Source organism: Equus quagga, chromosome 5 (assembly GCF_021613505.1).
Source record: "Equus quagga isolate Etosha38 chromosome 5, UCLA_HA_Equagga_1.0, whole genome shotgun sequence".
Lineage (NCBI taxonomy): Eukaryota > Metazoa > Chordata > Mammalia > Perissodactyla > Equidae > Equus > Equus quagga.
The window spans coordinates 24,895,442-24,921,075 of NC_060271.1; the positions used below are offsets into that span (position 1 = coordinate 24,895,442).

A 25,634-nucleotide genomic window follows, 5' to 3' on the forward strand; every position below is an offset into this window, starting at 1 on the left:
AGACTTCCATTATCCAAATGCACCAGACTAACAGGTCACTTGGTCTTAGGAGACTTGGTCCAAGTCTCTGCCATCATGACCAGTATATTCCATAGTGAGAGGTCTTCTCACTTGAAAAAATTATTTATTTAGAGCAATAATTGGAGTCATCGGTGACATCCAATCTCAACTCTTCTTGTGACCCTGACAACCAGATCATGACAGCTTTCAATATAGATCACATACAGCTGCCTGGTTTGTTTTTTCTTTTTGCAGCAAACTTTATTTTTTAGAAGCATTTTAGATTTACAGAAAAAATTTGAAGATTAGTACAGTGAGTTCCCATATACTTTGGCACTCAGTTTCCCTTATTACGAACATTATCTTGCTTTTTTAAATTCAACATTATGTATTGGAGACACATCTATATTGATATATAGATCTAATTTAGTCATCCTAATAGCAGTGTAGTATTCCATTGACCCAGAAGCTTCTCAGGGTCTCACACAGCACAGGGTTAGTGCCAGGGAATTCCATCTCCCTCTCAGTAGGTCTATCAAATCTCTAGTTCGGCAGTGAAAGTATGTACATAGTCATAACGTTATAAATTTCATTTGGTTTTCAGTGTTAAGGATCAATATAAGGCAAAGTATGGCAAACTGAATTATCATTACAGGATAGAATGTACCTGCTGCAAATCTTTTTTTTTTTAAAGATTGGCATCTGAGCTAACATCTGTTGCCAATCTTTTTTTGTTTTCCTTCTTCTCCCCAAAGCCCTCCAGTACATAGTTGTATATTTTAGTTGTGGGTCCTTCTGGTTGTGGCGTGTGGGACGCTGCCTCAACATGGCCTATTGAGCGGTGCCATGTCCACACCCAGGATCAGAACTTGAGAAACCCTGGGCCACTGAAGTGGAACGTGTGAACTTAACCACTCGGCCACCTGGCTGGCCCCAGTTTTTAACTTTTTATTTCAATCGTTTTATTGGGCTTGCATATGTATTTTCATCCATTGAATTATATATGAGATAATTAAAATAAATAATTATGCAAAACTCTAGATCTAATTCCGACATTCCCCTAGAGGTGCAGAAGCAGACACTTTCAGTAACTCCCCATCGCCCTAGGATCAAGATTAAAGCCTCAGGCAGGCTTTGTCACCTGAGACCCCTCCTCCCAGGAACCCACCTACTCCTGCTCAGGAGCCCGGATTGGCACCTCCTCCGGGAAGCCCTCAGGAGGGAGAGAGCGCCCTCTGCCGGGGCAGGGACGCCAGCACGCTTGGGGTACCGCCCTTTGCTCATCATCAGGGACTCCGCCCCCATCCCTCACCCGGGCTCCCGCATCACGTGATCCCAGCTCCTCAGTTCCCGGGGACCCCAGGTGAGAGCGTCTGGATTGGTGGCGGCCCGGTTCCCTGAGCGGCGTGGGACTGCCCTGGTCAGGCCTGGGACCTTGACTGGAGTGGCTATCAGAAGGGGACCGAGGTGAGGGAGGCAGGAGGGGTGAGGGCGTTAACCCCTGTCCCTGTCTGCCCCGTGCGGAGTGGTTCAGAGCTGGGCTTTCCGTTCGGGAGAGCAGCCCGGCTCTTCCACATCCCATCTGCGTGGCCTTGGGCGAGTCACTCAGTGTTCTCACCTGTGGCTGCCTGAGTGAAATGACGTAATAACACGTACGTGAGTAATTAATAAGTGGTAACTAGTTACTGTAGCCCCTTTCAGCAAAAGTGTCAACTCTCAGAGATGGGAAGACCCTGTGTGGAGGCGGGCCTCCTCTCCTTCACCTGGGGCGCTTACACACTGGCTGCTGTCTCCTTGGGGGTACAACCTGGAAAGGAGGCTGCCTCCCAGGTGCCCACTGGCCTGGCGCCTGAATGTGCTGGCGGGTGAAACACTCCGTGTTAAGGTCTCTTCTCTCTGTCTCCTCGCAGGGCCTGTCTTTTGCTTTTGGCCCCTGTAGGTGGACAGACATGCCTCAGGAGGGGGCTGCAGAGGGCTCCAGCACAGAGGACCCTGTTATCAGTCCGCAGCACAGCTGTGGGCTTTCCCAGAAGGACGTGCAAGAAACCAGTTCCATGTCAGGTCTGGCACCAGACATGCCAGGGGCAAGCTCCGGGGCCCAAGCCTGGGCTGGCCGCAGGAAGAGGGTCCTCAGGGAAGAGGCCTGTCGAGGTGCCAGGTCCTGGGATTTGGTGCACAGCCCTGGGTGCCACATCCAGCTGCCCACAGTGCCTGCTCAGAAGACGGCTCAGGCCTCCAGGAGGCTCCGGATTTCCCTGCACGACATGTTAGCTGAAAGCTGGCCCGGGAACCTGTGCGGTCTGTCTGTGGGTCTCCCAGAGAGAGCATTGGTCGGCAGGGAGAGGCCGGCAGGGGTGGAGAAGGGGACCTGCCCAAGGCCCAGGGAGGCTGGAAAAGGTGGGACTTCACCAGAGTGTGATGGAAGAAGCCCCACCCTCAGCAAAGAGGAGCCCCCCGAAGCGGACCTGCCATCCTCACCAGACCCAGCCCCAGTGGGGACAAGGAAGAAAAACAGGAAGTGTAAGGCCTACCCAGAGGATGGGGAGGGGGCTGGTGGCTTCTTGTGGCTTGGTCAGAGCCCTGGTGGGGACAAAGCCCCGTTTGTGGGAGGCTCCCCACAAGGTGCTGACCTGGAGTCCCTGGGGGGTCCTTGCAGTCCCCTCTCTCCTGGGTCTGCGCCTGGAGATCCAGGTGGAAGTTGGGTGGCATGTGCCTCAGGGACTGAGAAGTTCGAATATTTGCCTGCTGCCAGGGATGGGGCCCAAGCAGGTGTTGGGTTCCCACTGCCCGTTGGAGGAGGGTCCCTCAGGCCAGCTGCCCAGGATCCTCCTCAGAGTCCTGTGCGGTGCCTGGGAGTGTCTGGAAAGGCTTCCCCAGAGCGGCAGGAAGCTGAGCACATCGTAAGGGCTGGTGGTGGTGAGGGCCCTGCTGCATCACCCAACCAGGAGGAGCCGGAGGTCAAGGCTCGGCCGGAGTCCAGGGGAAGGCCAGGGCGTGGACTCACGGCTCCCTCCGACACCTCCGTCAGCTCCCGGGAGCCTGCAGCCGGCAAGGCTAGCTCAGGTTTCTCCATGGGGCAGAGAAGATCCAAGTGTGCCAAGAAGTCCAGGAGGGGCCCGGGGCCCCAGGCCCATAAGCAGGGCACAGGCAGAAGCTCAGACAACTCCAGCCAGTGCCAGCTGGAGGACTCCCGCCCAGGAGGCTGCTGCCAGCTGGTAAGTTGAGTCTGAGAGGTTGGGATAGGAAGGGCTGGGCGGGTCTCTCAACATCACGCTTGGTGGTGACATTTAATAGAACTCAACTAGATGGACTGTTCATGAGCATTATCCCTCACACCCACTTTATACATGAGTAAACTGAGGCCCAAAAGTCAGGAAAGAGAAAACAAACTACATTTACTGACATCTTGTGAGGGGTCAGTATCTTTTGGAGTTGGTGAGTCCTGGGTTCACATCTTCCCTCTGCCCACTTCCTAGCCAAGTGATCTTGGAATATCTTTTAACCTAAATTTCCTCATCTGTAAAAAGGACCTACAATTCCAATTTAATGGGGTTGTTTGAGGATTCAGTGAGATGATGGTGTAAAATAATGTGCCTAGCACAGCATAAGGCACAAGGTAAATTACTGAATTTATGTTGAATTTGCTTTCCCTTGAGTGTTACAATAGCCCCGTAAGATATGCCTTAGGCCCGTATTTCCAGATGGGGAAACTGAGGCTCAGGAAGTTAACAAACTTCTCCAAACTCACACAGCAAGGAAGTCAGTGCCTGGCCATGTTCCCTGTATCCACTGCTTCCCTTTCCATTGTTCGTTATAATCATAATTGTCATTTTATTAATAATCATAGCTAAAGTTTATATACCAAAGGCAGAAGACGGCACCACCTGTCTTTAGTGTATATGTCTCACCTAGTTGAATTTTTATCATATTTATTGACTATGTATTATGTGCTAGGTGCTTTTGGTTTAATCTTCACATGAAGCCCAGAGAGGTACGGTTATACGCCCAAGGTCACACAGCCGGTAAATGACAGAGCCAGGATACAAACCCAGGCAGTCTGCCTGGAGAGCTTGCTGCACCGCCTGGTTGAACATATTCCCCATGAGCATCACGGTAGTAATAGCACCTGGCCTGCTTACCGTGGGCTGGGCCCTGTGCCGAGCACTTTATCTTCAGTCTTCCTAAGAACCCTATGAGGTAGGGGCTATTGATATGTACCCATTTTACTGAGGTGGACACTGAGGCTCAGAGAGCGAAAACGACTAGTTCAAGGCCAAACAGCAAATTAGTAGAACTGGGATAGGAACCAGTGAGCTGCCTGTGCAGTTCACCACTGTTTGGTAGGATAAAGACATTGGAATGCTAGTACATTGTCTTCGTAAACATCACTCAAAAACATTAATTTTTTAATAAAAAACCTAATATGTGCTTGTCACAGAAAATAAAGAAGAAATAAAAATCCCCATAAATGCCAGCATTCAGAGCTATCTCCTGTTGACATTTTGGTATATGTCTTCCATCTTTTTCCTGTGCATATGTATCTTTTCTTCACCGAGAAATGGGATCACGTGTGTCCAATATTTTAACTTTTTTTGGTATTTAAAAAAAATTTCACAATTGACTTGTTAACACAGAATGAGGAATTGCCTTTGAATGCCCCCTGGCCCTTCGTCTGGAGATAACCACTGTTAATGGATAGCATCCTTCCAGTCTCCCTCTTTTGAACTTGTGCACATATACGGCCATCTGCTGTGGCGCCTTTTTGTATGTAAATAGGCGCATCCTACGCTTCATTGTTCTGGGACTTGCGCTTTGTTTGTTTTTCAAGTGCTATAGTATTTGAAGATCTTTCCAACTTGGTACATGTTGTTTTGGCGAATCCGTCCTTTCCCTGAACCTTGCATCACAGCAGCCCCCAGACCTATTTGTCAGAGCCGCAGCCCCTGCTGGGACTAGAGGATGGGCTGGGCCTTCCCCCTCTCATTTCCGACCGCTGTCCTGTAGTGAAGAGCACGAAGCCTGGTGGCCGACAGTCCAGCGTGCCGTCCAGGCTTTGCCACTACCTGAATGACCTAGGCAAGTGGCTTCACCTTTCCGAGCGTAATTTCCTCATTTGCAAAACAGGGGTGTTAGAAGGCCTTACCTCACAGGGTGGTGATGAGGAGCAAATGAGATGACGTGCGTTTGGCATTTAGCACGGTGACTGGTACAAGAAAAATACTCAAAAATGTTACCTGTTATCAGCAGACAGTTTTGTCCTGCTCTCAGTAATGCTGGGGTGAACGTCCCTGCGCGTCTGGCTTCTCCCCATTTCAGACTGTTTATTTGGGTCAGATGCCCAGAATTGGGATCCCTGGGTCTGCAGTGTTTTGAGGGGTTGCTTGAGCTTGCTGGTGGAGCCAGGTTCCCGCCTGCCTTGAGTGGAAGCAGCCCACAGCTGCTCTCTCCTCTGGGCCCCATCCTTGACTCTGCGGCATAGCCGGTCATCCCACAGCTTCCCAAACAACTGTCGCCATGGCAACTGGTGCCAGCTGCAGGAGAAGAATGCAGGCTTGGCTGTGACAGGGACAGGCAGGTGGTTGAGGGCAGGGCTGAGTGGGGCAGGGGCAGGCGTGGGTATAGTGCCCAGCTGGTCTGGAGCCCCTTTTGGGGCCCTATCACCTTCTTCTGGAGGCAGCCTCACTCGTGCTGCGGGCAGACAGATGGGTTCAGGGTCAGCCTCTGTTTCTTACTACAGGGCAACTTTAGACACAATGCCTCTTCTCTGAGTCGTAGTTGCTTCTTCTAGGGAATGGGGGCTTCACCTGGGCCCCAGACGGCTGGGAATCTGGTAGGAGAGGCAGGTTGTGGCGTTCTGGCCTGAAATAGAGCCCCTTGGACGGGTGTGAGGAGGTGGGTTGAAGCGCCATTTTCTTCTCTGTCCTGAGCGCCGCAGTGGCCCATGCAGTCTGGAGCTGCTCTGTGGATGGGACAGCCAGGAACGTGGGGCGAGCAGCTCTGCCAGTGTCCCCTGCTCTACCCATCACAACCAGGGAGGCACACAGCTCCTCGGGCCCCACCTGGGCTCCCAGGCTCAGGTACCCCGTCTGCAGCTGCAGGATGTTAGGAGGTTGGGAGGGAGGAGTGTGTCTTTCCAGGCAGCCTGAGAGTAGCTCTCTTTACTGAGTGCTTGATGTATACCAGGGACTTCACGTGTCATCAGTTCATAGTTAATCCTCACGATAGTGTTAAAAGTCAGTATTAATACCCCTGTTTTGCTGATTGGGAAAACTGACATTCAGAGAAGTTAAGTGACTCATGCAGGGTCACACAGCAAATAAGTGGTAGAGCCACAGTTTGAATCCAGGCCTGTATGACTCCAGAGTTCATGCTCTGAGCCAGGCTGCCAAAGGCCTGGCTAAGGGGTTTGGATTTTTATGGAACTTTATTATAATTTGTTCAACAAGCATGGGAACTCCTCCAGGGATCTCATAGTCCGATGAAGGGAGTCAAACAAATAACCAGAGAATCGAGATAATAGGCCGAATCCTGGCGGACCCTGGATACCCAGATGGCAATTCAGTTTCCATGTATGTGGGATTAGTTTCTGGTCTCCCTATACTCATCTCGTTCAAATTTCTTTCCCTTTGCTAAAGTTATACAATGTTAATTATAATAGCTTATTAATAGTTCTTGATTATCTGGTGAGACAAGTCTCCCAACTTTTTTGTTTTCTGGAGGATCTCTGCTTTTATATTCTTTTGCTCTTTAATATAAATATTACACTCAGCTTGTCAGTTTACACACACACACACACACACACACACACAAAACCTGTTGGGATTTTGATTGGAAATATACCAAACCTATAAATCAGTTTAAGGAGAATTAACATCTTTACAATATTGAGTCTTTCAATCCATGAACATAGTATTTTCTTCCATTTATTTTGATCATTTTTAATGTCCTTCAGTGAAGTTTTATATTTTCTCATAAAAATTTTGTATATCTTTTTCACATTTAATCCTAAATACTATATCTATATCTATACATAACTTGTTCTGGAAAATTTCAAATATATGTAAAAGTAGACTGAATTGTAAGCAGGGATTGGCAAGTTATGGCCCGTGGGTTGGCCACCTCACCTGGTTTTGTGAATAAAGTTTTATTGGAACACAGACGTGATTGTTTGCCTACGTATTGTCTCTGGCTGACTTTATGCTACAGTGGCAGAGTTGAGTGGTTGCAATAGAGACCATATATTTGGTTTAAAATATTTTCTCTCTGACTCTTTTCAGAAAAGAATACCTGGCCCCTGGCATGAAATCCCTTGTACTCATCACCCAACGCTACCAACCATGTGTTAACTTGCCTAAAAGTTGACAATAACTCCTTAATTTCATCAAACATTCACTCAGTATCCAAATTTCAATAGTCTCACAAAGATAACGTAGTTTATCTTTTTAAAGTAAGGATCTCAATGAAGTCCACACGTTGCAAGTGGTTGATATGCCTTTTAAGCCTCTTTTAACCTATAGGGTCTCTCTCCATATCTTGTTTTTCCAGCAGTCTGTTTTTTTTTTTTTTTTTTTAAAGATTTTATTTTTTCCTTTTTCTCCCCAAAGCCCCCCAGTACATAGTTGTGTATTCTTCGCTGTGGGTTCTTCCAGTTGTGGCATGTGGGACGCCGCCTCAGCGTGGTTTGATGAGCAGTGCCATGTCCGCACCCAGGACTCGAACCAACGAAACACTGGGCCGCCTGCAGCGGAGCGCGCAAACTCAACCACTCGGCCACGGGGCCAGCCCCACCAGCAGTCTGTTTTTGAAGAAGCTAGATTGTCCTGTAGCTTCTTGTGTCCCCATGGTACAGTTAGACCTGTGCCTGTCTTCCGTATTTCCTGTGAACAGGTGATTGAATCTGGAGCTTTGATTAGATTCGGGTTCAAAGTTTAAGGCTTGACCGCTTTACAGGTGGTATTGTGGTCTTTCCATCTGAAGGCACATAGTGTCTTATTGTATTATGTTATATTTTTTGATGCTATTATAAAATGATAACTTTTAAAAATTGCCGTTTCTAACGGTTGCTAGCAGCCCTGGGGGTCTAGTGGTTGAGATTTGGCGCTTTCATCACTGCGGCCCAGGTTCGTTTTCGGTCAGGGAACCACACCACCCGTCTGACTGTTGTCATACTGTGGCGCCTGCATGTTCCTGTGATACTGGAAGTTTTTGCCACCAGTATTTCAAATACCAGCAGGGTCACCCATGGTGGACAGATTTCAGCACAGCTTCCCAACTAGGACAAGGAAGAAGGACCTGGCCACACACTTCTGAAAAATTGGCCATGAAAACCCTGTGAACAGCAGCAGAGCATTGTCTGATAGAGCGCTGGGAGGTGAGAGCATGGTGCAAAAACACTGGGCAGGGCTCCACTCTGCTGTCCACAGGGTCACTAGGAGTGGAATCCACTTGACGGCACTAACAACAAAAACCTGTTGCTAGTGTATAAAAATGCAACTGATTTTGCAGAAATCTTTCTGAACCTTTTAATTAATTCATATAATTTCTCTATTAGGATTTTGTTTTCTATGTAGACAATCATATCATCTGCAAATAATGACAGTTTTATTTCCTGTCCAATTCTTACATCTCCCCCGGCCCCTTTCCTTGTTGTGTGGCTAAGACCTTTAGTATAAGATTGAATAGAAGTGGTGATAGTGGGGACCCTGGTCTTCTTCTGAAGTTTAAAGGGAATGTGGTCATCATTTCACCATGAGAGTGATGTTTGCGATGTTTATACATAGATGCTCTTTATCAAGTGAAGGAAGCTTGCTCTATTCCTGGTTTGCTCATTATTCTGAATGGACAGTATAGTTTAACAAATACGTTTTCTGCATTTTTTAGATAATAATACGCTTTTTATTCTCTAATTTATTAATGTGGTAAATTTAATGAGTTGAGTTTTTAAAATGTCAGTCTTTCATTTCTGAAATAAACTCAACTTGATCATGTTATATCTTTTTTACACTTTCTGAATTCATTATGATAATATTTGGTTTGGAATTTTTGCATTTCTACTGATGAGTTAACTGTCCTGAAATGATTTGTTCTCTTACTATCCTTATGAGATTTTGGTATCAAGGCTTTGCCAGCTTCATAGAATGAATTGAAGAGTGTTTTCTCTTTTTCTGTTTGCTGCAATAATTTGTATGAAATTGGACTTATTTGTTCTTTGAAACTTTGGTAGAATCACTGGTTAAAAAAAAAGTCTAGACTGATGTTTTCTTTTCTTCCCCCTTTTTTTTTTTTTTGCTGAGGAAGATTCACCCTGAGCTAACATCTATGCCAGTCCTCCTCTATTTTTTTTTCCTGTTGTCAGTTGTATCTTCCCTCTTTTCCTTAATCTTGCCAGAGAATTGTCTATTTTTTTTTAAAGATTTTATTTTTTTCCTTTTTGTCCCCAAAGCCCCCCGGTACATAGTTGTATATTCTTCATTGTGGGTCCTTCTAGTTGTGGCATGTGGGATGCTGCCTCAGCGTGGTTTGATGAGCAGTGCCATGTCCGCGCCCAGGATTTGAACCAACGAAACACTGGGCCGTCTGCAGTGGAGCACGGGAACTTAACCACTTGGCCACGGGGCCAGCCCCGAGAATTGTCTATTTTTTAATAGTCTTTTCAAAGAACTGATTTTTGGTTTTGTTGATCCTCTCCATTGTATGTTTGTTTTGAGTGTCATCTTTCTTTCCACTTCTTCTCGTATTTTATAATATCTTAAAAATTATGCTTAGGGGCCGGCCCCATGGCCAAGTGGTTAAGTTTGCGTGCTCTGCCTTGGGCAGCCCAGGGTTTCACAGGTTTGGATCCCGGGCATGGACATGGCACCGCTCATCAGGCCATGTTGAGGTGGTGTCCCACATGCCACAACTAGAAGGACCCACAACTAAAATATGCAGCTATGTCCTGGGGGGATTGGCAGAGAAAAAGCAGGGGAAAAAATTATGCTTAGTTTATTAATTTTCCCTCTCTTTTCCTTTCTAATAAAGTCATTTAAAGCTAAAAAGGAACCCCTTATCATCATGTTAGCTGCATCCACACACTCTAATATATAGTCTTTCTTATCATCAATTCTCAATATTTCATAATTTTTATTACAATTTATCTTTGACCTATGTGTTATTTAGAAGTGTATTTCTTTATTTCCATTCATATGGATTTCTTTCTTTCTCTCTCATTTTCTGTTGTTGCTTTTTTTAAATAATTTTTTAATTGGGGTCACCTTGGTTTATAACATTATATAAATTTCAGCTGTACATGATTATATTTCAACTTCTGTATAGACTGCTGTTATTGCTTTTTAACTTAATCATATTGTGGTCTGAAAATGTGATCTTTATCTGAGTTTCTGATATGGTAACCACTAGCCACTTGTGTCTATTGAGCACTTGAAATTTGGCTCGTCCGATGGAGACGTACTATAAATGTAAAATGCACGCTGGATTTCAATGACTTAGTACAGGAAAAAAGTTAAAATCTCATTAATAATTTTTTATATTGACTACATGTTGAAATAATATTTTGCATATGTTGCATTAAGTAAAATATTAATTTCACTTGTTTCTTTTTACCTTTTTTTAATGTTGCTACTAGAAAACTTTATGGCTCATGTTTATATTTCTATTGGGCAGTGCTGGTCTAAAAAATACTAATCTTTTGAAATTTGTTGAGATTTGCTTTATAGCCCAGGCTATTCTTAATTTTTATATATGTTCCATGTGTCATTGAAAAGAATATGCATTTTCTAGTTGTTAGAAACCGTGGTCTGTATATGTACACAGATTAAGCTTAATTGTTTTCATTAAATCTTCTTTATCCTTACTGATTATTTTGTTAGCTTAGATTTATCAAATGTTAGAGAGACACATTAAAATTTCTTGCTATAATGGTAGATTTTGTCTTTTTTCTTGTAGCTTTGTCAATTCTGGCTTTATATTTTTTGAGATTATGTTATTAGATGCTTATAAATTTATAGAGTTTTTATAGCTTCCTGGTGAAACTGCTTATCATTATGTAGTGAGGTCTTTGCCTCTTAGTATTTTTTGCCTTAAAGTCTGTTTTATCTGATAGTAATGTAGCTACATATCTTTATTTTGGTTAGTATTTGCCCATTCACATATTACTCTATTTTTTTCTCTTAACCTCTTTGCATTGTATTTTATAAATAGGTCTTATAAATATCTTATAAATAATTGGATTTCCTTTTTTTAAAACTCTAATTTTTGTATTTATCTGAAATATTAGTCCATTTACGTTTGTTGTAGTTACCTATTTATTTGAATCTATTCCTACTGTCTTATTTGGTGCTTTGTGTATTTCCTGCATTTTCTATACTTATTCTCCTTTTATTGCCTCCTTTCAGATTGATTATTTTTTCTTATTCCTTTTTATCCCTCTAGTAGTTGGGAAGTTTTCTGTGCCCTCTTTACATTCTTCTGGTGCTATTTTAGAAATTTTAACACAAATACCTGGCTTATCAAACTATAAGGTAGTTACTACTGATACCGGACTGGGTGGAACCCTAGTCCCGAGTTAGACCCAGCCCCTGGTGCGGGTGCTTGACCTCGCGCAGGAAAGAATTCAAGAGCATGTCAGGAGAGTTCACAAAGATTTGCTGAGAAAGGAAGATCAGGCTGATCGGGTGAAATACCAATGGGTCAGTCGCTGGGAAAGCAAGCCAGGCTGATGTGGTGGAAACTAGCCGACCAGCTCCCTCAGGCGTTTGGGGTACTGCTGTATAGCTGCTGGGATGGGTTGCTTTATGGGCTTGGAGCTGGTTGATTGGCAGTTGGTATTTGCCTGAGCCTCCCTAGGCACTTGTCTGGTGTTCCCGGAAAAGAGGAAGTGGCTTCACTTGCTGTTGCCAGGGACCCTCTTAGAGGAACTGTTTACTGCATCCTGTCTCACTACCTGTATCTTCCTCTGAAATGATATGAGGAGCTTGGAATGCTTTAATTCCAGGCACGCCCTTCCTAATTTATGTGCTGCTGTTATCCAGGCAATTGATCCTATCTTATTTTTTAATCCTACAAATTACACACTGTTACTGTTTCCTATGATCAATGTTTGTTTAGATTTAACAACATATTTATCATTTTCTTTGCTCAGAATTCCTTTTTACATCTCAGCTTTTCTATCTGGCATCATTTTTCCTGCCTTCTGCCTCAGGTTCATCCTTGAATATTGTGTTTATTGAGAAAAATAAAATTATCAAGAAAAACAGTAACTCGGTTTTCTCTGTGATATCTTTATTTTATCCTCATTCTCAAAAAATATTTTGTCAGGGTCCGCATTTGATAGTTATTTTCTTTAAGCACATTGAAGATATTATTCTACTATGGTTTGCCTTCCGTTGCTACTGTTGAGATTAGCTGTTAGTCTAATTGCCATTCCTTTGTAGGTGTCTTGGTGAGAGGCATGATAGTGTGGTGGTTAAAGGTGTGGCCTCTGGAATCAGACTGCCTGGATTTAAGTCTCAGCTCTTTGGTTTACTAGCTGTGTGACACTGGGCAAGCTGACTAACTTCTCTGTGCCTCAGTTTCCTCTTCTGTAAAATGGAGGCACAAATAATGTCAGTACCTAGCTCACAGGGTTGTGGGAAGGATTCAAGGAACTAACATGGAAAGCATTCAGCACAGTGGTGGCACATTTTCAGTGCTATTAAAGCGTTAGCTGTTATTTTTTCTCTTGATGTTTTTGGGATCTCCTTATCATTGGTGTTGAGCCCTTTCACTGTGGTGTGTCTAGGTGTGGATGTACTTTTATTTATCCTGCTTGAAATTCACTGAGCTTTTTGAATCTGTGAATTGTTGCCTTTTATCAATTCCGGAAAATTCTTCGCCGTATATCTTTAAATACTGCCTCTGCCCAATGCTCTCTCCTGTCTCCTTCTGGAACTTTAGTTAGATTAATTCGTCCCTTTCACTCTATCCTTTGTGTCTCATTGACTGTGTTTCACTGTCTCTGTGCTGTAAATATTCTAGATAATTTCTTTAAATCTATCTTCTAGTTCACTAACTTATTTCAGCTGTCTAATATACTGTTAAACCTGCACATTGTTTTTAATTATCATCATCATCATCATCATATTTTTCCTTTCCAGAAATTGTGTTTGGTTCCCAACCAAATCTGCTTGGTCTCTTCTTATATTTTTTTGCCCTTCACTCATATGTTCGACTTCTCCTTTTATTTCTTTAAACATATTATACATACATATTCGTTTTCTGGTCTTGTAAGTCCAGTACCTAAAGACTTTGCTGGTCTGGTTCTGCTCGCCGTTGTTTTGAAGCCTCTTAATGATGGACGGACCCCTGAGACAGGGGCCAGCCAAAAGGTTTTAAACTGGACGGGCTGTTCTTAATCTCTTTCCTGCTTCTGTTCCAGATGTCCCCTGTTTTCTTTTGTCCTGCCTCTTTCTCTATCTACTTTTTTGAAAGGCTGCTTCATAGTTAAAAAAAAAAAAAGTGAAATCTCCTTCGCAGCTCCCCGTCCCTTTCCCACTGGGGGCCTCGATTATTAGGTTCTTGTGGATACTTCCAGAGATATTTTATGCAAATTCAAGCAAACACAAATTTAAAAATTCTTTCTCTCTCTTTTTACCACAAATAGTAGCACGGTACACACATTGTTCTGAACTTGTTTTGTAATTTAAAAAATGTAATTCAAAAAATGCTCATTTTGAATAGCATAAATACCCAAGGTCTACAAGTAGAAAAGGAAAGTCCCCCTGGAATTTCATTTCCCAGAGACAACCTCTGTTATGCGTCTATAAATATATATTTATATAAATGGGCTTATGCAACAGATACTGTTCCATAACCTATTTTTTTTCTTTTTTTTTCCAAATAATATGCCTTGACATCTTTCCATGAATCTCTCCACATCTGTCCGTGCTCTCCACATAGCCCAGCAGTTAAGTGGCTGGGCTTTGGATTCAGACAGAACTAGGTTCTAATCCTAGCTCTGCCGCTGAGTAGCTATGGGACTTTTCAGATCCTCTCTGAGCCTCAGTTTCCTCATCTGTAAAATGGGGATAGAAATAGTGCATACCTCATGGTCGTGTTCTGAGACCTTAATAAGATCCCGGATGACGTGCTTCCTCCAGGGCCAGCTACTTGATAAGCCCCTGATGAATGGTAGTTTTGATTATGACTCACCCTTTGTGATGGCTGTTTAGAACCCATAGTGTGATGTGAGATTGTTTATTAACCATTCTCCCTTCCATGGGCATTGGATCATACTAAAATTTAGTTGTAAATACCAACCCAGTGAACAGTGAACATGCGTCTTTCACCTTTGTGTGAGTATCTCGTGAATTCCCTGCAGTAGGGTCTCTGGGTCCTTTGAATTCTAATCTCTGCCTCCTCTTTCTCTCCGAGGAGGAAACGAGCATGCCCCATGGGGTGAAGCATGTGTGTTACGTACGTTTTCACTTTTTATTCCTGCTCTTCTTGCTCCCTCTCCTCATGTCCAGGGGGGTGGCAGGGGTCTTCTACAGTAGAGACCACCCAAGGCCCCCTGGCCTGCGCTCCTCCAGAGCATACTAGTGCTCCCTGCTTCCTGTGATGCTAAATCTCAGACTTCTAGTTTCCCCCAAACCTTGGTACCTGGCCATTCATGATAATTCATTTAAGGATTAGTTTTCAGACCTATATGCTTTCAAAACAGTTCCCTGTGGTTTGCAATAAATGAGAAGGATCAAAACATACTTAAAATGGGATAAAAAGCTAAAGAAGCAAGAAAAGGGGGAAGAGAAGGGGAAATCTTGCTACAACAACCTCTCCCTCTCTACCAATCCTGGAAAGGCACAATTGCTAGGTTCAAAGTTAACACTGAGCTTCCTGGTAGCCAAAGCGAAAAAGGGAGCAGGATAGCTTCTATAGCTCATTAGAAGACCAAAAACCATTCTGCACCTTGAAATGGTCCTGAAGGGCTTTCTCTCAGGGGCAATAGAGGGGTGATTGATTGGCAGTCTTTCAGAGGGGGTGATGGACCTGTTTGCCATGTGGCTTCTTCAGGGGAGGGGCAAAGAGCAAGTCAGTGACCCCTGAAAAGGAGAATGACAAGAGCTTTAAGGAGGAGAAGGTGCACTCAGAACAGGATCTGCCCACCCTGGTGAGATGCATCTCTAGTCAGGAGATTGAGAAGGGTGTCGGTACAGGGTCCAGTTACTCTGAACCTGGCTGGGAGTGAGAGGATGGGAACAAAGCCAGGCTCCTCTCCTGGGACCGAGGCCAGGCAGTCCACAGACATTTCTTGAACCCTACTTTGTGCCAGGCCTTTTCTAGGCATTGGGTATAGAGTGGGGCCCAAGACACATGTTCCCTGTCTGCATGGAGCTTACAGTCCAGTGGGGGAGAGTGACGTTCAACAATCCCAGGTGAGGGGAGCTCTCCGAAGGGCTGCGCCACTGGGTTCTGAAGTGCTCTTCTCCCCCTGCAGCTTGGTTCCGGGGCTATGATCCACCTCCTGGGGGCCATCAGCCGTGGCCAGGCAGGGGGGCCACAACCTCCAAAGCTGGAGGTTCTGGAGAACATGATGGAGGTCAGCTCAGCCTCACCCGCCCAGAGGCCCAGAAGGAAGGAAAGGCCCATGGCCCGGGGGCCCACTGGGTGCCAGGTACAGAGCAGGGTCTTTACACAGGTGATGTTGCTTAATCCTGCTGAGAGAGGCGCCTTCATAGTGACTCTCAGAGGTGTCACTGCAGCCTAGAAATTTGGTGTGACTTGCTCATGGTCAAGCAGAACATAATAGCCAGACACGGGTTACACCCTACCTGGCTGGTAGCCCAGGGATCTGCAAGCTCTGTCCCCTGCACTACTGAATTCAGGGGCTGGATGGTGGCAAGGGAGGGGCTGGGCCTCCAGCGCATTTGGAGAGGGAGCCCTCACTGACCTTTGTTCTGGGTGGACCAGTGTGTCTTGCCATCCCAAGGCCCTCTAGCGTCTTCCCTCAGGAGGGACAGCCTGGGGCTCGGTGGCCTCTCTGACCCCGTCCGCCATCTGGGAAGTCATTCTCTTCCCTTCAGGGGACCCCCCACCCCCTGCCCCTGCTTCTTCTCCACATCTTCTTCCTCTTGCAGGAGTGTGTTCCTGTTCAGGCCGGTGCTGTGCGTCCAGGGGTGAGTGCTTCTGCCCTGCCGAGTGGCCTCTCTCACTGGAGTACAAGTCAGGGAGAATGGTGGAGTGAGGAGGGGACTGGGGGAAGCAGTGTCCCCCTGGAGCCAGGAGGCTGTCCCAGAGACAGGGCCTCAGTCCTCACCCCTCCCCCACAGTGCGGCCCAGTGGAGGCTGAAGACAGGGAGCCTGGTGAACGAGATGGAGGAGAGGACCCAGGTGAGGGCCAGAGAGGGGGACCCCCCAGCCGCCGACTGTCTTCCAGGGACTCCTGGGACTGGAGGGGCACATGCCCTGCTCCTGGCCCCAGCCCCTGCTGAGGACTCTTCTCTGCCCCACAGTCAGTCTGAAGTCCTTCCACAAAGGGGTGGGGGCTGCTGGCTGCCTGGGCTCAGCTCCCAGACAGATATCCCAGACATCCTAGGTCCCTGAGGGCGGTACCCCTCCCTTGTCTGCCAAAGCCCCTCAGCACTGAGTCACCCCTCCCCTTCCCCTGAGCCTCCCATAGGAGCCTGTGATTCTCTTTCCCCACAGCTCAGCTTCAGCCCCAACAGGAGAAGAAACCCCTGGATATTGGGGTACGGGGCACTGTGGTCCGTGCCATGCAGGAGGTGCTGTGGAGTCGGTAAGGCTTGCTCCCTGCTTCCCTGACATCCAGGACATCCTGATGGGCTGCCCTCACATACCACCTCCTCCCAGGGCCCTGCCATGTTCTAAGGGCTTCTGTGTGTATGACTAACCCCATTTTGTAGCTGTGAGGTCACTCGCCCACATGGTGAGCCAGAGAAGAGCTGAAATTTGACATGAGTCTCTCTGACGTCAAGGTCATGCTTTTCCCATTAAGCTGCTGCAGCCCTCAGCGTCTGCTCAGGTCCTTGTGGATGTCACCCGCAGCAAATGCTTTCAGACACAGTGAGACTCTGTGCTGGGGGCATCTCAGAGATCTGAGCCCAGAGCTCTTGTTTACTAGGTCCAAAGAGGGCAGGACTTTACAAAGGCCACACAGCAAGTCAGTGGCAGATTCAGGGTTACATCCGGGGCCAGGACTCTGTCCCCTGCTCTGAGTGATGTCTTACCCTCCCCTCCACGCATTCCACAGTTCCACTGGCCAGGGCTGGAGCATAGGGGAGCAGTCAGATCTCGCTTTGCCACTAATCGTGTGGCCTTGGGCAAGCCCCTTATCTATTCTCTGAGCCCGAGTCGCCCCGTCTGTAAATGGAGAATGATACTTCTTGCTCACAGAGTTGGGGTGAGAATAAATGGGTTCATGTGGGAAAATGCTCAGAATAGAAACCGGGGTTGGCCTAGACCGTGCTGCCCACCTGTATCTCCCTCTCGGGCTCAGTGCCTGGGTGACCCCACGGGCTCGGTGCCATGGCCCTGCCCTTGACCCCACAGCCTTCAGGAGCTCCCAGACCTGGTGCTGAGTGAGGAGGCGGTGGAGGGCATCGCTGCTGGCATCGAGGCAGCCCTCTTTGACCTGACACAAGCCACCAACTGCCGCTACAAGACCAAGTACCGCAGTCTGCTGTTCAACCTGCGTGACCCCAGGAACCCTGTGAGCCGGGCTTTGGGCTTGGCCACGCCCCTCCTCAGCGGCCCTGGCAGGATGTTGGGGTGGGGGCTCTCGGAGCCGTGTGGTGCAGCCCCTGCCCTTGCCCCTGCAGGACCTGTTTCTCAAAGTGGTCCATGGAGACGTCACCCCCCAGGGCCTGGTGCAAATGAGCTCGATCCAGCTGGCCCCCCAGAGGCTGGCCCACTGGCGGGACCAGGAGGAGAAAAGGGTGAGCTGTTGGATCAACTCGGGATAGGCGACGGGACATGGGAGGGAGGCAGCTGGCCTGAGGATGGAGCAGGGAGAGACAGAGAGAGCAGAGTGAGGAGGAAGGCGGTAAGACAGGGGAGCATAGACAGACAGAAACATAGAAGCAAGGGAATAGAAGGAAGGAGCAGGCAGACAGGGAGAGAGAGTAAGAGAGACTCTCCCCATAAAAAAAAAAAAAAAAAAAGAAAAGAGGCTGAGATGAAAGGGATTGGAGATGGAGAACTCGGTAGAGAGGTGACACCCTGAGAGGGGTTGTCTTCCACTTGCTTTTCTATGGAGCTGGGCTGGAGGGGGTGGGCTGGGATGATGGTCCGGAGTCTGGAGTCCAGGATTGTCATCCGCCATTGAGGGGGTAGACCCTGTGGGGTGGCCCTGTCCCCATCCCAGCCTCAGAAGCCCCAGAAAAGGCTAGAAGTCTTCCTGATCCCCCAGGCTGGGTGAGGGAGCCCACGGCCCCTGCACTTCACGGTTACACCCCCATATACCCCATGGGTCTCTCTCTGCCTGGGAATTGCTCAGGGGCAGGGAAGGTGGGCACTGAGCGAGCTTTGGGGATGCTTGTTTAATGGTTGTTGGTGGCCCAGTGAGAAACCAGTGACCTAGGGAGTAGGCCATGAGATGGGTGGGGTGCTAAGGCCCCTGTTCTGGGAGACACTGGGCTGATTGGAATAAATAACTAGAACCCATTAGGTGAAGCCATCCACTGTAGGCTGAGCTTCTGTCCAGACATTGGACCAGGGAGCAGGACCAGCTACATAATTTGTGGGGCCAGTGCAGAATGAAAATGTGGGGCCCTTTGTTCAACAACCATTAAGAATTTCAAGGAGCCGGCTCCATGGCTGAGTGGTTAAGTTCGTGTGCTCCACTTCGGTGAGGGCTTTGCTGGGTGCGGATCCCGGGTGGAGACGTGGCCCCATTCATGAGGCCACGCTGCGGTGGCGTCCCACACAGCACAACCAGAGGCCCTCACAACTAGAATCTACAACTATGTGCTGGGGGGCTTTAGGGAGAAGAAGAAAAAAACACCAAAAGATTGGCAACAGATGTTAGCTCAGGTGCCAATCTTAAAAAGAAAAAAGAATTTCAGGGTGATGATGGCATTAAGCACCGGGCCACCGTCCATGAAGCCAGCCGTGCTGGGAGGAGAGGACCTCTGTCCTCCCGGGTTGTTAGAAAGGGAGAGACAGGCTTTCAGGAAACATTTCAGATGGGATGACATTGACTAATGGTAAGAATCACAAGTAGCATTTATTATGAGCCAGGCTCCGGGCGAAGCACTCTACATACACTGTTTAATATCAGGCTCTTAATTGAATTCCTAGAGAACAGATAAACTGAGGCTAAGAGCAGTGAAGTCCTTGCCCAAGCCCACACTACTTTGTGGGTCTTTATTAATGGCCCAGGTGGCGCTCCGGGGCCTGTACTCTGTCGACTGCACCATGCTCTTCCCAGGATAGAAGGTGAAGGGCAGGCGGAAGCAGAATTGACTTGCTGGTGAAGGCGAAGTTCAAGAAGGCTTCCTGGAGGAGGCAGGGCTTGAGGTGGAGGGTGAAGGAGTAGCATATGGAGAGGTAGGTCTGAGGGTGGAGGTGAGAATGAGCGAAGCTAAAGTGTGGAGGAGAGGAAGGCCTCATGGAAGGGGAACCAAAGGAGGGGACTTGTGGGAGGAAAGTGAGCACTTGGGCTCTTGGTGGCCAGAGACCCCCAAACCCCAGCTGAATTTGGGCTGCTCCGCCCCCTCAGGGCCTGGAGATCATTGAGCAGCAACAGAAGGAGCCGTGCCAGCTCCCGGCCTCCAAACTGACCCACAAGGGTGAAGTTGAGATCCTGCGGGACGCGGACCAGATGTTGACCCTGGAGGACCTGGTGGTAAGTGGGAGCCTGACCTGGTGCAGGGCAGAGCCAGCGCCCAGAGATCCCACTCCTCACCTCACCAGCTCTGTGGCCCTGGGCAAGTCACCTGCCTACTCTGAGGCCCACCGTCTTCATTGTAAAGCAGGGTAATGACCAGGTGAGCATGGTGCAAGCCAGCTTCCAGCACAGGGCCTGTCACTGCCTCTCAGTGCTGGGCCCCCCCTTTTGGCCTAACCCCAAGGCACCCTGTGTGAGTGGTAGTAAATGCCATCACTGCTGTTCCCCCCAACCTCAGACATGGCAACTGGATCTCTGTTGGGAAGTGGGAAGGCCACACTGTTTGAGGCAGTGACTTTTCTGGATGTAAAGAAGACAGACCTGCCCTATTCAGTGGAAGGTGGAAGGACTTAGGGGTGCTCCAGGTGGAGAGCCACCAGAGCCCAGGGCAGATGGTCCAGTCTTCTCTTGTCGCTGGGCATCTGCTCCATCCTCATGTCCATCTTTTTTTTTTTTTAATCTTCCCAAAGCCCCAGTACATAGTTGTACATCCTAGTTGTAGGTTCTTCTAGTTTTTCTATCAGGGACACCTGCCACAGCATGGCTTGATGGGCAGTGTGTAGGTCCACACCCAGGATCCAAACCGGCAAACCCCGGGCCACCGAAGCAGAGCGTGCGAACTTAACCACTTGGCCACGAGGCCGGCCCCCTCATGTCCATCTTGCACATGACCTGGCATGGGGGCTCGGCGGCCCTCGTGCCAGTGAACCCATCAGCTCAACCTCCTGCAGCCAATGAGAACTCCCTCTTGGCTCACTTCAGTCACACTCGGAAGAAGGCCGCTCTGGTTTTGGTTGGGTGTTCCGCAGGTCACATGTTCACCCCAGTCTAACCAGTGGTGCGTCGAGGATCGGGGAGTGTGGGGCTGGCCCCCTGAGCCATGCTCACTGGGAAAATGGCAGTGAACGTGACACAAAAATCCCTGCTCCCCTCACCCAACATCCAAGCCAACAACCAGGAGAACCACTGCCTGTGCAAAGAGGAGCCCTAAGGCGGGGTGGCTGCTCCCCACCCCAAACCAGGCTGTATTCCCTGAGGAAATTGAATGTAAGTGTAACGGGAGGAGCTAAGAAGATGGGGAGAGAAGCCCCTGCCCAAGAGAGAGAAAGAGAGAGTGTGGCAGAGTAGGAGAGGGCAACGTCTCACACAGGAGTAATCTTTATTTCTTATTGAACACCTACCGTGTGCCCCTTTTACAAACAGTGCCCCTTCCAGCCTCACGATGACCTATGAGGCAGGTGATGCCCATTTCCTAGGTGAGGAACCTGAAGCCATTCACCCAAGGTCACTTGGTTGGCAGTGGTGGATTTGAACCCAGGCTGTCTGACCTCAAAGCCAGGGCCTTGGCACTGCTCTGCAGGTGGTTTATCAGACCAGAGTAGAGTTTCAGCATCTTCTTAAATCTTCCTAAAGCAATGTTTGTTTTGGGTTTAAAGCTGTTTGTATTATGAAGAAAAAAGGTGATTTGGCAATGGGCATGAGTCTTAAAAATATTCTTTCTTTTTGATTTGGTCATCTGCTTCTAGAACTTGTCCTAAGGTGATAATTGGAAGTTTAGGAAAATGCTTTCTGTGCAAGGATGGCATCAGTACTGTCAGTAATAGTGAGAGCTCGGGAACAACCCAGTTGTCTAGCCGCAGAGGCACCGCGAATGCCACAGTCCACCCCATCGGTGTGTGTCTACAGGGACTGTATACCATGGCAAATGCCTCTGCTGTAACTCATGGACAGAATGAGAATACGAGGTTGAATATTTAATCCCAGTGATTTTAGTCAAAGGAGCCCCAAAACTCTGTGTATAGAAAAAATATTACAAAGGAATACCAGAATATCGACAGTTGTCTCTGAGTGGTCAGACAAGGGGGGATTTTTTTTTTTAATTTTCAAATTTTTGGTACTTTCCAAATTTTTTTAACAAGTTCGTAGTACTTTTGTAAGAAAAGAATAAATTATTTGGAAAAATAAAAACACATCCCTGAGGCTGCCTACTCATGGAGGGCTGCTGACTTCCCCACTCGCCTTCCCCATCCACCCCTCTCTCCTCCTGCGCCTCCCAGGGACCCGTGGTGTCCAAAGATTGCAGTCCACTGGCCCTGTCTGCCACGTCAAAGGACAACACGGAGCAGCATGAGGACCCCACGGAGCAGCATCCGGACACCACGGAGCAGCATGAGCACCACTTCCTAGACCCCAGCTGCCGCATCTGCATGGGTTGGGGGAGACACAAGACTGGAGCAGGGTGGTGGGCAGGCCGGACCGTGGGGTTCAGCAGCAACAGGGATTTGTGGCCTGGGGAGAAGGTGGCAGGGTGGGGATGCCTGTGCCCCAGGTCCCCTCAAAAAGACCCTGGTCCAAACCCTGGTTCTGAAGCCCTGGGCTGGCTTCAGCCAAGCTGCCTCCCCCTGTTCAGCTCCTGTCGCTGCTGTTTGCAGACTGGGAGCCTTCGTGTGAGCTGCCAGGCTCCTTCAAAGCCACCAGCAGGTTGGGGGACAGTGTCTTCCAGAGAGCCCCAAGCCCAGCCCCTGTGTCCTCTCCAGAGGTGCCCCAAATTGAGGAGAAGCCTCCCACGGAGTCCCAGGACAGGTGGGCTGGAGGCAAGGAGGGGGTCAACCTGGCATGGTCAGTGGGGGAGGCCACCTGCTCGGGCAGCAGACAAAGCTCCAGCTTTTCTTTCCATATGCTGGGGCAAATCCTCCCTCTTTTGTGAGTCTCAGTTTCCCCATCTGTGCAATGGAACTAACCATCCCAGCCTAGTGGTTCCTCCCACTGCACGAGGCTATCCTTGGACCAGTGTTCCAGCACCCACCACGGGGACACAGGACCTGCTCTGAAACGTAAGGAGGTGCCGGGAGAAGTGCTGATGACCTGCTCTGCCTGGCCCTGTCCCTCTGTCACTCCCTCTAGGCTCCAGGTGTCTACTGGTCCCACAAAGGCCCTGCCCAGCCAGCCGCCTTGGGAAGGGACTCTGGACATGTTCTCCATCAAGCGGTTCAGGGCGAAGGCCCAGCTGGTCTCAGGACACAGCTGTCAGCTCATCATGGTACTCCTGCCTTGCTCACCAGGGACTCCCTCACACACTGATCAGCCCAGTCAGCTACTTATACCCCTATTCACTCATTCATTCATTCATTCTTTTACTCGGTCATTCTAAAACAAGTCATTGGTCCCCTCTTCATGCCTGGCTCTGTGCTAGGCATGGGGCGAATGAGATGCCAGCCCCACTCCTGCAGAGACACACATGGGTAAAGGACTCCCTGTAACCCAAGGCACAAAGCAAGAAGGGGCCAGGAGAGGAGTCTGGTACCTCCCTGGCCCAGAGGAGGGTTTTAGGAGTGATTGTTGAATGACTGAATGATCAGCTAAAGTGTTGGATGAGGGTGGGAGGTTAGAGGAGGGAGTCACGGGCTTCTGAGAAGTTGTAGATTGGTCAGGACAGGCTGTAGGCTTCCAGGGGCAAGGGCTTCCTGGGCAACCACTGGGGTCCTGATATAGTGCCTGCCCATCCTCTTTGCCACAGTCTGTGGCTTCTGGGTGGCTGGTATTGAGTCTGCCTAAGTGGGTGGGAAGCAGGGAGGCTGACTGGCCATCCTACCTGCCCCCAGGCCCTGCCCGAGGTGATCCGCTCAGCAGGCTGCATCCCCCCCAACACTGTCTGGGACCTTCTGGCCAGCATCTGCCCAGCCAAGGCCAAGGTAACCGCCCACCCCTGGGCACCACCTCCTCTCCTAGTGCCATATCCCCAGCCCTGTGCCCCCTCTCTACCTCTGGAGCAGAGGCCTGGGGTAGGATATCCAAGGCTAGTTCCCATTGTGACTGCAGACTCACTGTGCGACCCTGGGCAAGTCCCTCTGGAAAGTGGGGACACACTTCCTCACAGGGTTCTCAGAGGTTTAGACGAGACCAGGGGTGTTCACAGGAGCAAAGGGTGACCACTCCTAAAGGTGCTCTCTTCCTGCAACCGCAGGACGTCTGTGTGGTCAGACTGTGCCCACACGGAGCTCGGGACACCCAGAATTGCCGCCTGCTCTACTCCTACCTCAACAATAAGCAAAGCCACGGGCTGGCCGCTGTGGAGCACGTCGGGGTGGTCCTGCTGCCCCTGCCTGCCTTCCAGCCCTTGCCCACCAGACTTCGCCGTCTGGGAGGCCCAGGTGAGTGCCCTGATGCCCATACATGCCCCTCACTTGACAGGGCATGGTTGACACCGTTTCCGTGTCTCCATGGAGGCAGGCAGGCCTCAGAAGGGACTCCTGACACAGGTCAATGTGATAATAACGAGAACAGCTCATACTTGTATATGGCTTACTACCTACCAGACAGTGTTCTGAAAGCTGTACTTCTGTTAATTCATTTAGTCCTCAAAATAACTGCTCAGAATGGTACTATAAGTTTCTTCATTTCACCGATGAGGAACCTGAGGTGGGGAGAAAGCATGAGCCCAGAGTCACACAGCCAGTCCGTAGCAGAGCCGGGCTTCCCAGCCAGGCAGCATGGCTGTGGCAACTGGGCGCCCAGCCACACACTGTACTGCCTCTCCAGTTAGGCACCCTGAATAGAAACGCATGGGACGGCCGCATTTGACCCGGACACAGCAGCACAGAGGCAGGCCCCACAAACAGTTAACTGAAAGCCTCCCTAAGACAGGAAGGAGGGATGTTTTCACCGCAGCTGTCCTGGGCCAAGCTTGGCCTTTGTGTGTGGGTGCCCTCCAGGGTGTGGCTCTGGGAAAATGCCTGGTGGGGGTGGGCATCCAGGGGTGGCCTGTACCCATTCCTGAGCAGAGTGCTTGGCCTTTCTGGGCTGCCTCTCCTGGGGACAATGTGGTAGACTCTGAATCCATATAGTCTTGAGATCCAACTATCCATGCCCCACCCTCAGCCTTTCCTATGCTGAGAGCAAAATCTTGCGAGACAGGCTCCCCCTCCCACTTACTTGTCCCAGCATCTCAGGGGCCCCATCTCACTGCTGGAAAGCGCTTCTTGGGGTTTGACCTCCAGACCTCCGGCCGCAGCCAGAATGCAGCTTCTGGGGACTATGCGTTCTCTCCTGCCAGGCCTCTGGTCTCTCCCCTCCTCTTTCCCCAGGCCTGGAAGTCACTCACTCAAGCCTGTTGCTGGTTGTGCTGCTTCCCAAGGCAGGGCTTCCAGACACGGCAGAGTCCAGCCTCTTGTGGGGGAAGGTTCGCAAGGTGGTCTCCTTCAACAGAAAAGTGGAGACGAGATACTACCAGCCGGAGGATAGGAGGCCGCATGTGGCCCTGAAGCGCTCCCGTCCCCATGGGGGTGTCCTGCGCCAGAGCCAGGGCAAAGGCAGCCTGGCACCAAAGGGAATTTGTGCTTGGGAGAGGCCCCCCAGAGGCAGGGGGAGACTGTGGGGAGAGCCTGAGACCTGGGAGGGTCGTGGGCAAGGGCGGTGGCCCCCAGAACCAGGCTGGTGCCACTCTGGGCATCCCTATTCAACAGCACCAGCTGGCCATGGCCAGCATCTCCACAGGGCCTCTTGTCCCCACCAAGCCCTGCTTCAGCATCTCGAATCCTTGGTGACCATAAGCCACCAGCTCCAAGCCTCACTGAGGTCTTCAGGCCAGGCACTCCTTCTCCCACCCCCTGCCCAGCCCCCTGCAGCCCCTGGAATTCTTGGCCTCCTCTGCCAGCCCCCTGCAGCTCCAGAGCCCCCTGGCCCAGCCCCTGATTCCTCTTTGGACCCTACAGATGGAGCTGGCTCTGTGTGTCTCCTCCCTGGAGTGGCCTGA

The 25,634-nt window shown here is 49.3% G+C and overlaps 1 protein-coding gene across 1 annotated transcript; it reads left to right on the forward strand.

Annotated features, from left to right (window-relative positions):
- The first annotated feature begins 1,949 nt into the window (after nt 1–1,949).
- SPOCD1 (SPOC domain containing 1) lies at nt 1,950–25,634 on the forward strand. Its single transcript, XM_046660871.1, has 15 exons — nt 1,950–3,215; nt 14,410–14,451; nt 15,473–15,649; nt 16,113–16,151; nt 16,305–16,365; nt 16,681–16,771; nt 17,545–17,704; nt 17,814–17,930; nt 19,715–19,840; nt 21,940–22,093; nt 22,315–22,466; nt 22,773–22,922; nt 23,485–23,574; nt 23,847–24,033; nt 24,967–25,634. Exons 1-15 carry the CDS (start codon nt 1,950–1,952, stop codon nt 25,632–25,634), a joined length of 3,480 nt encoding a protein of 1,159 aa, XP_046516827.1.